Here is a 16645-nt window from a genome sequence, read left to right as displayed (position 1 = left end):
CAAGACACCCAGAGATCAAAGCAGTTGGATAAATAGGGGCTTTTAGTTCATTTCTGGCTCAGGGATCACATGGGATTAAGATCTCTGCAGAGATCTGTGAAACTAACCTGTTTCCCTGAGGGACCGACCCCATGCTTCATGCTGCAGGGACTTGCACTATCCATTAGGAGACACTGGGCAGCTGCAGCTGAGTCACACAGGCTGCCAGGGTCCATCCAGGAACAGAGCTCTATTTCTTAGCATTTGTCTCAGTTCCCTTTGTGGCCAACTTCTGTGGCTGTCTTGGGATTCAGACACATTTCTGCTTCACAATGAGATGTTATAGTTCACTCCATCAGGATTTATCTACTCCAGTGTTTCTCCCACCCTGCCCCTCTCCCATGATCATAGTGTCAAAATAATCCTAAAATGGGATTGCTATTTTTGAATTTAACACTTCCTGCCATGTCTCTTGCTTTCAGTTACCTCCTGAAGCAGACAGTCCCATTCACCTGCAAACCCTGCCCGAGTACAAACATTGCCAGGTTGGCATATGTCCTGGTTCCTAGAGCAGTTTGCTTGGCTTGCCTTTGCAGTACAAGTGATCTCACAAATACTTGATTGATCCAGCAGTCCTATTTCTAACTTCCAGCAGGAAACTCAAGTGGGTGACTGGAGGGCAGGAGGCAGGTCCCATCAGTGATTGTGTCCCAGACCCCAAGCACATGGGCCCACCCCTCTCATCTCCTGGACTTAACCAGGTCTTGCAGAATGGGGCTCTTCTGAGATCCAAACATACAACTATTTGTTAGATGGACTTTTTTGTGGCACTCTGCAGATATTCAGAGTACGGCTGGATCTAAAGGGAAAGGAAAAAGAGAGTCCAATGTCCATTACATGAAGGTTTAAGTTTCAAAATAAGAGTGGTCAAACTTATAATCTTCAGAAAAACCTCTAGGCATGTCCAGGTCTGTTCATAGGACCCAAAGCTTTAACTCCATTCTGAGCCATTATGCAGACCAGCCAAGCGCAGTAACAGCTCCTGGTTCTTCACTTTCACAGGCAGCCTCTGCAGATGCCTAGATTTCTGCCACGGGTGTTATTGGAGGTTGATCCCTGTTCAGTTCCTGACAAGTACTTGACCTTGGGCTCAGAACTGTGATAGGCTGGCTTCAGAAGGTATTACTCATCAGAGGTCAAGTCCATTGGCCTCATAGAGCACCTGTGCACCTGGGATCTGAGCAACTCCACGTTGTCTTTGTTCCCTTCAAGGTTTACATCTTCAGGGTCCCACTATGGAGAAAAAACAGACAGCATCTTGGTGGAACAGACACTTCCCATCTCTTATAATCCTCCACCCAAGGGACAGCTCCAGTCCTGGTTCTCTGATCCAGGGACAGACAAGGAGAAACAGATAAAGACAGGTTAACTAGGCTTGTGTTTCTGGGACCTAACAGGACAAATATAACTTTAAATCAAGGAACTTATGGACAACCACCCTGAACAGTCGGGTCCCACTTCCCTTCCCACCCTCTTTTTCCCTGTCTTCACTCAAGTGAAATTGATTCAGGTTCCTTTTATCCTGAGAATTCCCACCTCCAGGCCTAACTCATTCCTGGAAATGATGGAACAAACTCAACTCATTCTTTATGGCCCAAATAAATACCACCTCTTCCAGGAAGTCTATATGACTGTTTTGCCCATTGAGCACTCATACCACTTGTTTGCAGCTGAGTGACAAACCTGTCCTTTCTCTGGGCACCACCTTTTCCTCTCAGGTGGACGGCAAGCTTCTTAAGAGCAGGACACTACTCTGCGCTTGCCCCCACCCCACCATGGTGTTTCCTCTCAACTTGAGTCTTGAGTCTCAGAAGATTTGTAAAAACCAAATACTGTCTCAAAACTTAATTCAGAGTGGTGGTCACTGACAGCAAATATTTCATCATTCTGATTCACATAAGTACGGGATATTGAAATTTGCCAGGGTAGAACTAAAAGGTTAAAAAGAAGTTGGTCACCGAAGTACTGATGAAGCTGTTTGACAGTCCTCCTATTCTAATATGATGGATGAAAAAGGAAGCTTTGCATATGGGCCAAGAGCAAGATAATCTTTAGTTGATTCCAGCCACACTGGCAAGCAAGGTTTGGTCTCAAGTCACTAACTTGGTTCTCCTCCTTTGGGCCTCGATTTTTCCCTGTGATAAGTTGGGATGTTGGATCAGCAACTAGATAGTATGATCTCTTTCATTTCTGAGTTTCTATGACCGATGATTCTGAGTCACGAACACCCAGGAAACAACAGAGCAAAAAAATGTGTCAGCCCAAGCAAGATAATCTATTTGGGCAAGAAAACAGCACCAGGCATGGACATGCACTCCAAGAAAAATGCTCTACCAGCTGCTCAAAGTTAAGCTGAATCAAACAGTCCAGTCCTTAGAGATCCTGAATAAGGTCTTCAAGGCTTCCTGAGCCACTGCCAATGATAAATGCTCACACTGTGCCAATTATAAAATACAAATTGTGGCTTCATTTTGAACAGAAAGAAAGATGCCCAGTTCCACTGGTGTTTACTGATAACTAAACTGAATTCTACTATCTGGAGCTTAAAAACACCATCATTTGAAAGACCACCTCATCCCTGGTAATCCTGCAGGCCAGAGACTAAGCTGATGTTGGTATCACTCAGCTCCCTGTACCTGTGGGGTTATGCCAGCCACTTTCAGTGGTTACTTCTCATTTACTTGTGGTTGCAGACTTGGAGGGGAGGGGGATACCCTCTAAGCAAATTCCTTCCTGACATTATCAAAGATCCCAAGTAAAAGAGCTCCCTGTCCCCTCAGCCTCTAAGGCCCAATTGCCTAGCAGTGGCAATAGGCACCTGTCCTGTTTTCTGAAGATGGACAGATGTGTTTTGAAGAATGCTGTTTTGAAGCTGAGGTCTGTGTTCTAGATAACTGTTTGCAGGGTGTGCTCTGGACCAGCCTCCCAGAAGTGCCCAGGGTGCTCACTAAAAAGGCTGACACCAGGGTTCCACCCTAGGCCCTATCTGTGAGCTGGGTCCTAAGGTTTGGCATTTTAACAAGTTCCTAGGGTGATTCTTATTCGCTCTGAGGTTTCAGAACTACTGTTCCAACTCCTGAAATGGCTTAAGAGTTATTCTTGCTACTACTGGCCAATTCAGCTGCCGGCAAAAAGAAATAGCCTTTGATCAAGTGTACTCTTTGAAGTGGGTTAAGCCTTTGAAAATATCTTAAATCTCTTTCCCCTGAATCCCCAGAATAATGTGTTTTAAAACTTCATTTTAAGTAATAAAAACATTGCTGGAATCCAGACATAAAGAGAGTTTGTGCAAAAGATGATCTACTTTCTTATCAGAAACAATCTTGGGAGGCAACAGGCACATGTGGTTGCCATAAAACATCTGCTTATCTGTCCCTTGGAGGTAAGGGTAGCATGGAGACAGCAGGCAGCTGCCCAAGGTCTCAGAATGACAGTGTGGGGCAATGTTTATCGCAGCTACAGCAGCCGCTCCCAGTGCCTCTACCATTAGTAACCTGCAGGTGTTCTGCTTGTTCATAGACCATTGTTCTAAACCATGTTTCTTCCTTGGGTTATATATTCTCTGAGTCCCTACCAGATGTTCTGGGCAAAGCAGAAAGAACTGTGAACTGAGAGTTCAAAAGATTTTCTGATCCATAGACTTGCCTCTCTTTTTCACATTCTAAAGGAATTTGGCATGGGCCCAGCCATCCATGGGGGGCTATGAGAAACAGGAACTGAAATCAAGGCACGGGAAGTCCCTTTTGGAGTAGAGAGCATGATTGTCCATACCTGCTCCGAGTTTAGGGCTTCCCAATACTTCTGCTGTAGAATAAAAAGAGATAGAAAAAAGCGTTGGATAGATTTGGAACTATTATGGAGCAGAGCAGAGCTCAGAGCCAGCCCACTTGCTCAGTCGCCAGGAGGCAGGCCTCCCTGACAGTCTGGGGGCAGATGAACAGCAGACTTCAGCAAGCAGAAAGGCAACAGCTTCTAGCAGCTACTTAGTTAAATGATCAGTAGGATAATTGTGGTAATTATGAAGGTTCTTGGAAAACTTACATAATCTATGGTGATTTTTAAATTATTAGAAATTAGTACTAGACATAATAATAATAATAAATCTTCCATTTGTTAACCACATGGTTAAGAGGAGTCAACTCAAACCCATATAACTAAGAGAGAGAGATGCAAATAAAATCCCCACGTTGAAAATATGGGCTATTTGCTACCAGTCAAGATTAATTTTTAATCAGCCTGTATTGCACGGCTGGTGCCACCCCAAGACTCAACTATGTCTGACTCAGGATCTTGAAGGGCAACCCTTGTTCCTCCAGAAGGGCAACGCTTATTCCTCTGGCACCTCATGCAGTGCGTAGGAGATGTTTGTTTCTGTCACAGAGCTATGAATCTACAGATATCTGTTACGTTGATCTGTGTGTGTCTGTTAAACTGAACAGCTGCCTATATGAACAGTCCACAGGATTTGGTGTTTTTGTCACATTAAAATAAAGCTTCTATTGTTCAATTCTTTTAAATTTCCATTTTAAGCAACTTTTCAATTAAGAGTTTCAATCACACACAGAGTAAAAGAAGACTCTAATAAGTACCTATAGATACACCCTGTTTTATTTGCTCTAGCTTCCCAATTCTTCTATTTTAAAGTAAATAATATCATCTGTAAATTCCTTAGTATGTATCTCATAGATGAAGACTTGTTTTTTAAGTCCTAAGCACAATGCCATTATTATACCTAACAAGATTAATCATAATTCCATATCTTTTAATGATATCCTGGTGGGGGAACATAAACAAAAAAGGTTAATTGAAGAAGATGTAAAATTACTAAAAATGATGGTTCTACACTCACTGCAAAGGACAGAAATGTTGATGACAATAAAGGTGTTGATAAAGTTAAATAGGTTTTACAAATGAAAATAAAGTGAGATACAAGAAAAAAATGTTAACTGTAACTTCTCTTTAGATAATATAGATATTCATGCAAAACAGAAACCGTAATCTGTTGTTACCACAGTGAAGTGTTTTGTTTTTAAAAGTACTAAATGCAACTTGATACACTGTATTGTATCCTGGAACATGAGAACATCGGTGAAAAAACTGATGAAATCCAAATAAGGTCTGGTTGAGTTAACAGTAATGTACAAACATTAGTTTTTCAGTGTTGGCATGTGGCATTGTTGTGAGGTGCTTAGCACTAGGGGAAATTGGGTAAAGGCATACAGGAACTCTCTGTACTACCTTTGCAACCTGGCTGTAAATCTGAAATTACTCCAAATCATAAGGTTTATTGAACACCAAGCAACCAACCAAATAAACAGATTTAGAGTCCCACAACTGGATTGAAATGAAACCCTGAATCTTCCTTTCCAAATCTTCAGTACCAGTCTAAAATTTAAGAAGAGTGCCCTCTAGTGGAGGTAGTAGTCAGGATTTCTTTTTAAGTTAGTTTCAAACCAATCGTAATGTGCTTAAGGAGTACAATTAACCCAAATCTTTGTAATGAAGTCTCTTCCCACCTCCCCCAAAGTAAAAATAAATAAATGTTATGGTATTTTTTTCCATTTTTCCATGTCTTCATTTTAATATAGAAAAGTTTCAAACAAAATAAAGATCACCCATAATTCTATCCCCAAGAGGGTCTCTATGAACAGCTATTGAAAAGCCCTCTGACACACAAACACACATATACAAAAAGACAAACCAAATTGTGCAAATGGCGTTTCTCCTTCAACATATATGAGAATTTCCACAAATCCTTCAATTGTCTTTAGGATCATGATTCCATCACTGCTGTGAAACACAGCGTGTAGTATTTCAATTCAGCTTATCTCTAAAAGCACATCTTTTTCATGTTTCTGAAATTGTTCTTAAGAAGCATCCTATAACCCATCTACAGGGCATGTGGCAACTTTTCCTTGTTCCTTAAGATGCTGATGTGTGTCTTAGCCATTGAGGGAAAAGGGTCACTTTCCAGGAATATATTTTAATTATGGGAGCTGGATGGGCACTCAGAGACCATATATCCCACTCCCTCATTTTACATTAGGGAGAAATGACTTCTCCCAGGGCTGAGAAGGTGAGATGGTGTTGCACTCAGGGCTAATTATAAAGTTGTTTGTTCTGATTACAAATCTTTAAGACTGGTCCAATACACACCAGCTACAGTTCTCCCCTAGACTCATTAAGTAGATTTCCGTTTGATCTGATACCTACAGACTTCTAAAAATTACACTGTATAATTCAAAATGTCATTCTTTCTCTTTCTTTTAGTTAGTTAATTAGGCAGGTCTATACCATTTGCTGCAGACCAACCACGGTTTCACCCCCGCATGCTTTCCTTCCTCCTCTCTAACTGCCTGAACTCCCAGAGCTGCTCTTCCTTCCTCAGCTGCTATGAGGAAATGGAACGTGAGATGGGAAAATACTTCCCAGGCCATGAACTGCTGTATGCAGAGCAGGGCTTTTGCGGCAGATGTTCCCCCTATTATTGTGGCTCTGGGTAGTTTAACTACTGAAACCTCTCTCCGTTCAGGTCTGAACAGGCTCATCATGAACTGTATCAGCAAAAGAAGAGCTCTGACCCACAGTGGGTTGGTTTCCTTTGTTAGCTTCATGTCAGAGACATCCCAAGGTTGGAACTAAAGGGCCAAGGCAGAGAAGCCATGTGTATTCAAACACTGGGCAGCAGGGGTTGGAAGTAAGCACCTCTGAACTCCAGTCACAAGGAGATCAAATATAGTATTTAGGCCAATCCCAGTAGGACAATCCTTGACAACTTTGGCTCCTGTTCCTAAGAATAAGAATAATTATTATTTTTAATCATTTTTTCCAGTTTTATTGCTATATAATTGACATACAATATTACAAGATCCTGATTTTTTGGAATAAATTTTGCTGTTCAAATATTGCTCTGAAGAACTGAAGAAGAGGTTTAGTGAAGAGCTGGATCTGGGCAAAATCAAGCCTAATTCAGGAGCAGGGTTCCCAAATAAAACAGGATGCCCAGTGAAACCTGAATTTCAGATAGTTTATGTTTTAGTATAGGTAAAGTTTATCTGAAATTCAAATTTCACCGAATGTCCTGTACTTTTTACCTGCTAAATCTAACAACACTACTCAGGACCACAGGAAAGGCTTCCTGGAGGAAGTAGGATTTAGCTGGGGCCTTGAAGGCCTAGATAAGCACAGGAATCCAGAGAAGGGAAAGCTGGCTGGCTGTGCAGAGAAGAACCTGGAAGGCTGGTCCAGGGCCAGATGGTGAGGTGTGCTGGAGGTCAGGCTATGGGGTCTGGACTTAAACGGTGAGCGGTAAGGAGCCAGGGAAGGCCTTAGAGCTGGGAAGCCATGGGGCTGCGGCCCAGTGTTGGGAAGATCCCAAGTAGGACAGCAATGCCAGCAGGAGAGGTGGAGCAGGAGCCAGGCAGGAGTGCCTGTCCTGGTCCAGGCTGAAGTAATAAGGCTCTTCCCTGGATTTGCGGGCCAGGGGGAGTTTTGTGTGAGTGGACGCTCTGTGCTATCAAGGAACATTAACCTCTTTTGCTGGTGTTGACCCTTGTGTTTTTCTGACGGAAGCCTTTCTGCTTATAGAAACTGACTCAGTGTAATTAACCTCCACCCACCTCCTCCAACAATCCACCTTTCACTTAGGGTCACATTGCTAAGTGTGACCTTAGAGATCGTCCAGTCCAAAGGGGGGCTTTAAGTGAGCACTTATGGGGACAGTGTTCTACTGTATCAGAGCTCTTTCACACTCTCTCCTTGCTGACGGCTGACCACCCTCCCCGAGGCATTATCTCCACTTTCAGGGCAGGTCCTGGGAATGAATGGCTGTTGCCAGTTCCATGGCTGTAAGAGCTAGAGTGAGTATCCGAGCCCACTTCAAGCCCATTTTTTACTATGCCATGTATAGCACTCTGGTAGTTTGGCAGAGCTCCAGAAGCAGCCCCATTTGATCCTCACGGTCACTGTGATACAGGTAGGGCAGGTCTCAGATTCCCATTTAGAGGGAAAAACTAAAACTCAGCAAGCCCAGTGTGAGCCCAAGGCCACCTTGCAGACCAGCAAGAGCCCAGACAAGCCCCTGAGTTTCCCCGACTCCTGGGCCACTGCTCTTCCTCTGGCACAGCCCCATTTCCCTTTGGGGGCCAGGGGAGTCTCTTGCCTCACCCCCAGGGGAACCAGCTGCTTGCCCCACACATTTTGGGAGGCACTGTCTCTCACTCTCATGGCAGGCAGTGTCCCTCTCCACAGAGATGACATCTGTGGAGAGCAGAAAACACGTCCTGCATTTGATTTCTAGCCTTTTGGTATTGGAATGTTCTGGCCTCTTTTTCATATTTACATGAACTTTCTTCTAAAATTAGCACTTTTATATATAGTCTATACATTATAAAAATTTTTTTCTTATAAGAATGCCTTGGCTTTAAGAATGGCAAACATCCAGGGGCCTCTATCCTGGTCTGCTGGAGGCAGGGCTTGCAGAGGAACAAGCAGTCTTGGTTGTCAAGAGCCTTAGGCACAGAATTAGCAGGGACACACAGGGACTGGATCCTCTTCAGAAAGAGCAATCTGGCATTTGGCTCTGTTCCCATTCCCAATACACACACACATACACACACATGCACGCACACATATGCATGCACACGTGTGCACATGCACCAGCCCCAGTCACAGTCATTCTCCAACATACAGACTTTGTTCCAATGCAGAAACAGCCTCCTCGTAGAATTCCTACAAAGCTTCTTATTCCAGGTCTATGGCAATGCCAGGAAGCACAGAAGGAAAAATAACTAACCACTCTTTTATCACAAAGCTGGTCTCAATCTTTTCTTGCATCCCTGAGGCTAAAAAAAGAAAAAGTAAAAAAAGCCTGTAAAAGGGACAGGAACAGTTTCAACACTGGGGGACTGTCAACCCTGCACTCATAATAGAGGAGCCGGCTGCCCTGAAAGCCTGGCTCTGAGGACCACGGTCCCTTCCGCAGCCTGTGTTCAGTGTGCCCTTGGATGGCCAGGCCGGGAGTCAGGCTGCCTGTGCTGAACGGTTGAGTGATGGGCAGATAAGTGAGTGGAGTGTGCCACTCACTTGTGGAAATGTCCAGAAATCCACACAGCCCAAGCAAATGGTCTCTCCCCCGGGTCATGGGTCACAGTGAGGCTCCAATGTCATAAATCTGGTGCCCTGACCAAGTAGATCCTTGAGGAAAGGTGAAAATATTCCAAGTGCTCCCTCCTGTGTCTTTCTCACCCCTTCTGTTCTGCCATCATTGGATTTATTTGCAAATCTCAACATTTTACTCTATTAGACATGACTTTCCCTGGGAACTCAGAGCACAAGAGTGAAAGAGTCCTGGGGAGAGTCAGTTTTCTCATCTGTATAATGGGAATGACAGATGATAAACCCAGTCCTACATACTCCCTGGGTATGAGTCCCTGCAAAGGCAGTGGAGTAGAGCAGTTAACAACAGGGTTTCAGAGCCAGGCAGCTGGATCCAAATTCCAGGTCTGCCCTCTATTATATTATTATTAATGTTTTCTTGGGCAAGTTCCTTAAACTCGGAGTCCTAGAACTACAAGACACAGAAATGGCCCACACCAGCCTCAAAGACAAATTTCTGGATTTTCAAGGTCACTATTCAATCCAAGGGCAAACTGTGTTGCCCTGGTTTTCAGAGCAAATGTTGCTTTCCGATCTTGCCAGCCCCTCTCTGACTCACGGACTTAACCTTCCCTCTGCTCACCAAACACACTTTGCTATCACGCTCAGTCTCTCCCTTAGCCTTAGGTTTCTGCCAGGACTGCTGGCTCCAGTCTGTCCAGCTATGTGCCTTGGGTATCCTATAAATTCTGATGCTGGACCCACGAAAGAACATTAAATGACATGGAAAATGCATGAACCCCAAATGGCCCTTGGTCAGGTGCAGAATTCCTCACCCAAAACCCAGCTCTCACTGACCAGCTTGTTTCAGGATTGACTGATACAGAAAGATGAACGTGGCCCAGGTCCTACTCCTAAAAACTCATGCACAGCCCGGTGGGGGAGACAGGCTCCTACAGGTCACCAGACTACAGGGCAAACAATGGAATTCTCACTCAGGCACCCAAGGAAAGCAGCCATTAATCTGTGCGGTGTGTGTGTGTGTGTGTGTGTGTGTGTGTGTGTTGGAGGTAATTTCACATAGTGGGTGGCATCTGGGTGGGATTCTGACACATGGACACTGGACCAGAGGAAACCCCAGGAAGAAAGCCATGGGACAGAGGAACAGTCCTTGGCCATAGTGGGTGGCATCTGGGTGGGATTCTGACACATGGACACTGGACCAGAGGAAACCCCAGGAAGAAAGCCATGGGACAGAGGAACAGTCCTTGGCCCAGGAGGACACTTTGTTGAGAGAAAGGGAGGGGTACAAGGCTGGGGTGATTCTGAAAGGTCTGGAACCTCCACTAAGGAATGTGGATTTTATACCACAGACCAATGGCTCTGAATCTTTTGGATTGCAGGGTCCACTAAGAGTTCAACAAATTTGGGGCATTTAGGGTGGCTAGTTGATTATTTTACCAAATAAGGCCAGTAAAAGTAAAATAAAAAATTCAACACCAACTGTCACTTACTATTTTTGTCATTTTATAAGAGGGTGTTTTAACACCGAAATAGTAGCACACAAACCCAGAATGAAGGGCAGTCCTTCCATCTCCAAGAGACAGCTGACACCTCCTTGCTGACACCACACAGCCACTACACTGTCTTTGTTCTCATTTTCCATGAAGGGAAGCTTCCTTGGAGAAGAGGGCTGGGAACCACAGCTGTGGGACAGGCAGTAACAAGACAGCTCAGATCTGAGAATTAGACCTGATTGTGGTATCCGATATGTGGCATGTGTTTTGTTCAGATCCAAAAATTTTAAATGAGGTAAAGTTTATGAAAGCGCCAGGCCTGGTGCCCACCATGGGGTCCGTGAGAATGACCCTGATAGCACAGTCGGGGACAGCTGGTGCTCCTGTGGGGGAAGCAACGCTTCCATGGTCAAATGGGTTTGGGAAACACTGAGACATTTTAAAGTTAATTATTCATGCATTTATTTCTGTAAGACTTGAATGTGCAAGTGACTCTTCAAGACCATCCAGCAATCTGCAGTGTTTCCCTGACTAACTTAACAGTGGAAGCCGCTTCCTGTCACTGATACAGGGCGGGAAACACCTCGGGCAGGAGCCCTGCAGAGGTTGATTCATCATTTGCAGGCCTGAGGTTAGTGTGGGCAGATTAGAGAACAGCAGTGCAAGACCCAGCCCCGGCAAGTGCTGGTGATGGAGGACACCCATGCACCCAGCAGGAGAAACAGTGGGTACCTCAAGGTCAGAGTTGATGGAGGAGACCTCAGAGGAGCTGCTGGAAGACACGCAGGCCCGGATGACCTGAACCGGAGGGTACGAGGGCGGCTCCTGCAGGCATGCATCTCCAGCACTCCTCTGTCCGTCGCCAGGCAGCCTGGTGGCACTGCAGCCTGCCTGCAAGATGTGTGGGAAACAACAGGCAGGGAGATTCAATACACATCTTTATTTTTGAACTGTCAAAGCATTCACATATCCCAGTCTTCCAAAGGTACGAAAGGAGGCAATGTCTACCTCCACCCTTGTCCCCCACAATAAAAGAAATTTATCCTCCGGGTGCCTCAGTTCTCCCCAGACGCAGCCAGGGCTGTGTCTGGTGTATCCTGCCAGATATTCTATACACGTACAATCAAACGCATGTATATATTCCCCCCTTTCTGCAAATGACAGCACACTCTACACTCCTATTCATCTTGCTTTTCCCCCACTTAACAATATACTTAGAGATAGTCTGTAGCAAAAGTTTTTTGCTTTTGTTTCTTTTGTAGTATTGTATAGGTGCTCACAATCTACTTAACCAGTCCTCTACTGATGGGCATTTAGGGTATTTACCATCTCTAGCTTTACAGTGGATACTGACTGCAGTAAATTATATTGTACATCCACGATTTCATGGTATTTAATGAATAAATCCCTGGAAGTGAGATTGCTGGATCAGGTGGTATGTGCATTTGTCACTCAGGTAGCTATTGCCAAAAATGTACCCACAGAGGCTCTTGTGGCTCATGGCCACCAAGCAGCAGATGAAAGTGAGTTGGAAGGTTAAAGGGAGCAAGACACAAGATTTCTATCATCTATCATCTACCTACCTACCTGCCTGTCTACCTGCCTACCTGCCAATCATCTCTCTCTTCCTATCTCAGAAGCAGGCTTCCTTCCTCTCCTCCTCTCAGAAGTGAGAGCTGGGTTTCAGAGCCAGGCAGGATTACAGCCATTCCACTGACACACCACAGGGGAATAGCCTGCCCTCTGGATTGGCATCTTTCACCAATTAACCATGTGATCTAGGCAAGAAATTTATCTTCCCCATGCCTCAGTTTCCTAATCTATAAAAAGGGATGTAATCCCTGCTTGCTCACTTTGAAGAGGTGTCATGGGGCTCAGATTTAAGTGCTCTGGACACATGAAAAGAATGGCTATTCATACTGTGGTACAGCACCCCAAATCATCGGGGCTCCAGCCCCGGATGGGTTAAATGCATAGTTTCATGTGAGAGTTGGCTGGACAGGCTGGAAAAGTCCACAAAGGAGACAAAGGCAGCTTGTCGGGGGGCCCCTGGGAGGGGTGGGGAATGTGGGGGAAGCAGAGGCCTCCCAGATAGATTCTATAAATTCCCTAGGCTTGACCACACCTGAGTCAGCATAGAAAAGGAGCTCTCAAATGCTCCAAGCCAAGGATCCCCATGACCCCTCAGCCCCTCAGCTCAGGCTGAACTGGGCGGCATCGCTTGGAAGGTCTCTCCTCAGGCCCAGTGCTCAGGAGGGATGGCTGAGAAGACAAGTGAGCAGCCCTGTGATTCTTCTCACCCACCTCCAAGTAGCTGTCCAAACAGGACACGTATTCAGTGCACATGGCAACAGGGTACCTGTTTCACCACAGCCTTGCCCACTGAGACATTCCCATGAAAAAAAGAAAAAATTTGTGAACAGAGCAGGCATGAAACGTGGCACAGAGAACATATTCTTTTCATAAAAGCTCAGGTCCCAGAATCAGACAGGCTTAGTTTGAAACCTCTTTCTGTGATTTTCTAACTATGGGATCTTGGAAAAGTTACTTAACCCTCTCTGGGCCATAATGTAAAAAATAATACAATTTTAAATTATTAATAAATAATAACAGTATCTACCTCAAAGGGTTGTTAGGAGAATTTGTGTTAATAATAATTTTAAAAAACAGCCATTTATCAAGTGCTGCTTGGTGTCAGGCAGTAAGTATGCCAAGTGAGAAGCAATATCACATAGTAGTCAAGGGCACACACTGAGGTGGACAGGTCTGAGTCCTGGTTCTACCACTGACAAACTGTGTGGCCTTGAGCAAGTTACTTAACCTCTCTGTGCCTGTTTTCCTTATCTGTAAAATGAGCATAATAGGTCAGGGGCCGGCTGTGAGGCTAAAATGAGTTAATCTCTGTAGAGTACCTAGACCAGTACTCTAAGTGCCACACCACAATGAATACGGTAAGAAGCATGGACAGGCTGGCTGTTATTACTTACTTAGCACCTGGCAAGCAGCTGGCCCTTAATAAACAGACTACACTGGGAATGGCAGCCCTAGAGTCCTCGGGGGTGGCTACCTGCAGGGGCTGAACGGTGGGATTCCAGGCTCCCTGCTGGGAACTGTTCCCTGAGACACCTTTCGCCCTCTGGTGGACACAGAAGGAAGGGGCCAAGTAGGAGTATTTGCTCAAAAGAAGAAAGGACACACTCTTCTCTCATGACATCTGTTTGCAGCAGGAATCCACTCTAGATTCAGGTACTAGGAGGGTTAAAGTGAATGCAACTTTTGCACTATTGCTGTTCAGAAATCCCATGATTTAAAATTTTCTAGTGCAAAACTTTGGCCAAATACTGCCAGGGTACCCTGTGTTTTCCTCAAGGCCATCCATCCCCACTCCCCATCATCCCATTGGAAGAAGGGTTTAGTGGCCAAACCCGGCTCTTAGTTGTGAAAGTATGCTCTGAATTGCTCTGAACTTCATTTACATCAATACAGGTTATTTGCACCCACTTACCAAGGAATAACAAAGAGTAAATCCTATCTTTCAGGTGCAAACCCTCTCTAGCACCACCATGTCCCAAACACCTTTACCAAGAACCTGTGACTGACACACCAGAGTCAAGGCAAACAAGACAGGGGAAGGCGAAGTTCACGTCCCAGCCGGAGACAGACAAGCAAAGTAAGAGATAGTGGTAGGTCCTTTGCAGAGACTTTTGAAAGGAAAATAGAGTAATATGACAAGGCAGTCAGTGAGGGAGAGTCCAGGAGAGTGGGGGTGGCCTGGACCAAGCAGGAGCAGACAGAGACACAGAGATGGAGTGGACAGAGCTGGCAGGTAGAGCACGGGACGGGATGTGGGGTGAGGAGCCCAAGGGCCCTGGATGACCCCCAGGCCTGCACACGGGGATCCTCAAGAGGAAGAGGGTTGGAGAACATAGGGAAGGAGGTACCAGAAGCCCACCCCCAACTAAGGCTGTGCTTGTCGAGGGTACCAGTGACCTGCAAATTGTTAAATCCCAGTCATTTTTGTTCTAGTTGATATTCAGTTCAGTTGGCCATTAGCTTCTCCTGATTTCTAGGACTCTTGCTCTCCCGGTTTCTCCACCACCCACAGGAGTCTTCTTTCCCTATTCCTCTGCTGGTTTCTCCTGCTGAGCTTGCTTTTAAGGTTGTGGTGCCCCCGGCTCTGTCCCAGCGTGGCTCCCTCCTCTGGGTGTCCTCTCAGGGCCCTTGTTCCACGGCACTGGACACCAGCCTTGCTGATTTTGCTGGTGTGTGCCTGCCTCAGCTCCAGTTCCAGCTGCCCAGCTGCCTCCCAGTGTCACCACATGGCATCTTACACTGGCCATGTCCCAAGTGGACCCTGGATTACTGTGCCCAGAACAGCTCCTCTCCCATCTTCTTCATTTCAGTAAATGACCTCTGGCCCTCCAGTTGTCTGTGTGGGGGCCCGGCCTACAGCCGAGGCTGAGCCCCACTCTAGCTGGACAATGCCCTAAAGATGGCGCCTGCTTCCTGCTCACCACCCTTTCCCCTCTTCCCTGTTGGGGATTGGCCCAGCAGACTTCCGTACCCGTGCACAGCTCATGCTGCCCGCTTAGAGTGGCGCGTGACACCTATCCGCTTAAAGGTCACGCATGATACTGTCCCGGATTGGTTGGGTGACTGAATATAAGGGAGCCCGCTGGGAGGGAGAAGAGCTGCCCGACAACTGCTGTAACCGCCGCGAGAGATTAGACAATAAAGCCTAGAGAAGAATCAAGACCTTGGGTGTGTTGCTTCGGTCCCTGAAGGGTCGCGACAAGTGGTGCCGAACCCCGGGAATCGCTAAACCTCGTCGCGACCTGATCCGCTGACCCCGGTGCCTGCTGATGAAGTAGAGCTTGTAACTCTTCAGGAACGTTGCTGGACGCCGTTTGGTCGGCTGGCCAGACCGGGAGAGGGAACCGAGGAGGGTGAGTGGATCGGCGAGCAAACTGAAAGTATACGTGGCAGGGCAGACGGCAGGAAGTTGCGGTGGGTGTTTATGTGTAGTGTGTGTGTCCTGTTAGTGTTTGTGACATTGTTTATTATAATATATGGAATGAGGAGGCGCCAGTGAAGGTTCGCAGAGCGGCGACGAAATCAAAAGTTTCGCAGAGTGGCAACGAAATCAAAAGGTTCGCGGAATTAGCGACGTAGTCCATCTAAATCATAACTAGGATACTTGCCCTTTTAGAGAGAGGATGGGGACGGAAGCCTCTAGGGTTCGGGCTGAGGACAGAAGCCAAGCTGCCGAGAGGCCATCCAAGAGGGGGAGGAAATATTAGAGGAAGTACGAGAAGAGCGTGCCTCCGCAAAGGCATCGGAAGGGGGATCTGAACAGGGACTGCCATCTGATGAGGATGAAGACGGGGAACTTTCGGGGGACGAGCTAGAGAACAGGTTTAATAGCAGAGTTAAACTAACCACAGAGACTCTTTACCGTGAGCAGTCTAATGCCATAATGAAAAAACAGGGGTACGCGGGCACTAGAGGACTAGGGAAGGATCTCCAAGGGAAAGAACAACCAATCCTTTTAGCAGGGAGACGGCCCAAAGGGCCCGGAGGACCAGGATTGGCAGTCAAAAAGGCCCGTGTGGGTACCTCAGTGGCCCCTCACCAAAGAAAAGAAGGAAGCAGCCCACATTTTAGTACAAGAACAGATACAAGCTGGTCACCTCCAGCCCTCTACCTCGCCATGGAACACACCTATTTTTGTAATTAGGAAAAAGTCTGGCAAGTGGAGATTATCAAAGACTGTTTCTTCTCCATCCCACTTCACCCCAGAGACTGTCAAAGGTTTATTGCCACAGGGCATGGCTAATAGCCCCACCATGTGTATGTAAAGAAGGCCTTACAAACTGTCAGGAAACAGTTTCCCCTGATAATCATCTATCATTATATGGATGACATCCTTTTGTGTCATGAGAGCAGCAGGGAGCTAGAGACAACCCTCAGGGTCAGGGTATGGTGGAACGCAC

At 46.1% G+C, this 16645-nt stretch overlaps 1 protein-coding gene and 1 long non-coding RNA gene across 16 annotated transcripts in view; one reads left to right on the top strand and one right to left on the bottom strand.

Annotated features, from left to right (window-relative positions):
• Positions 1–16645, bottom strand: part of TMEM44 (transmembrane protein 44) — a 35209-nt gene that overhangs the window by 3268 nt on the left and 15296 nt on the right. For 6 of the 15 annotated variants that reach the window (XM_073231876.1, XM_037024109.2, XM_073231885.1 and 3 more), the window contains 3 exons: positions 11385–11543; positions 3811–3843; positions 108–1272 (listed from right to left, as the gene is read on the bottom strand). In XM_073231876.1, the coding sequence (XP_073087977.1) occupies positions 1162–1272; positions 3811–3843; positions 11385–11543 (303 nt within the window). In that variant the 3' untranslated portion in view covers positions 108–1161. Of the gene's footprint in view, positions 1–24; positions 1365–3810; positions 3844–11384; positions 11544–16645 lie in introns of those variants that run through there. The other 9 variants (XM_073231879.1, XM_037024110.2, XM_073231877.1 and 6 more) reach the window with 7 other exon arrangements.
• The window catches only part of LOC140848434 (uncharacterized), a 110374-nt gene continuing 105286 nt past the window's right edge, over positions 11558–16645 (top strand). The window contains exon 1 of the long non-coding RNA XR_012129278.1: positions 11558–15598. This is a non-coding gene — a long non-coding RNA (uncharacterized lncRNA). The remainder of the gene's footprint in view (positions 15599–16645) is intronic.

The sequence above is a fragment of the Manis javanica genome, chromosome 3, assembly GCF_040802235.1.
Source record: "Manis javanica isolate MJ-LG chromosome 3, MJ_LKY, whole genome shotgun sequence".
Classification (NCBI taxonomy): domain Eukaryota; kingdom Metazoa; phylum Chordata; class Mammalia; order Pholidota; family Manidae; genus Manis; species Manis javanica.
Note: the sequence above shows the minus strand (reverse complement) of the source record. Positions and strands in the feature narration are given on the sequence as shown.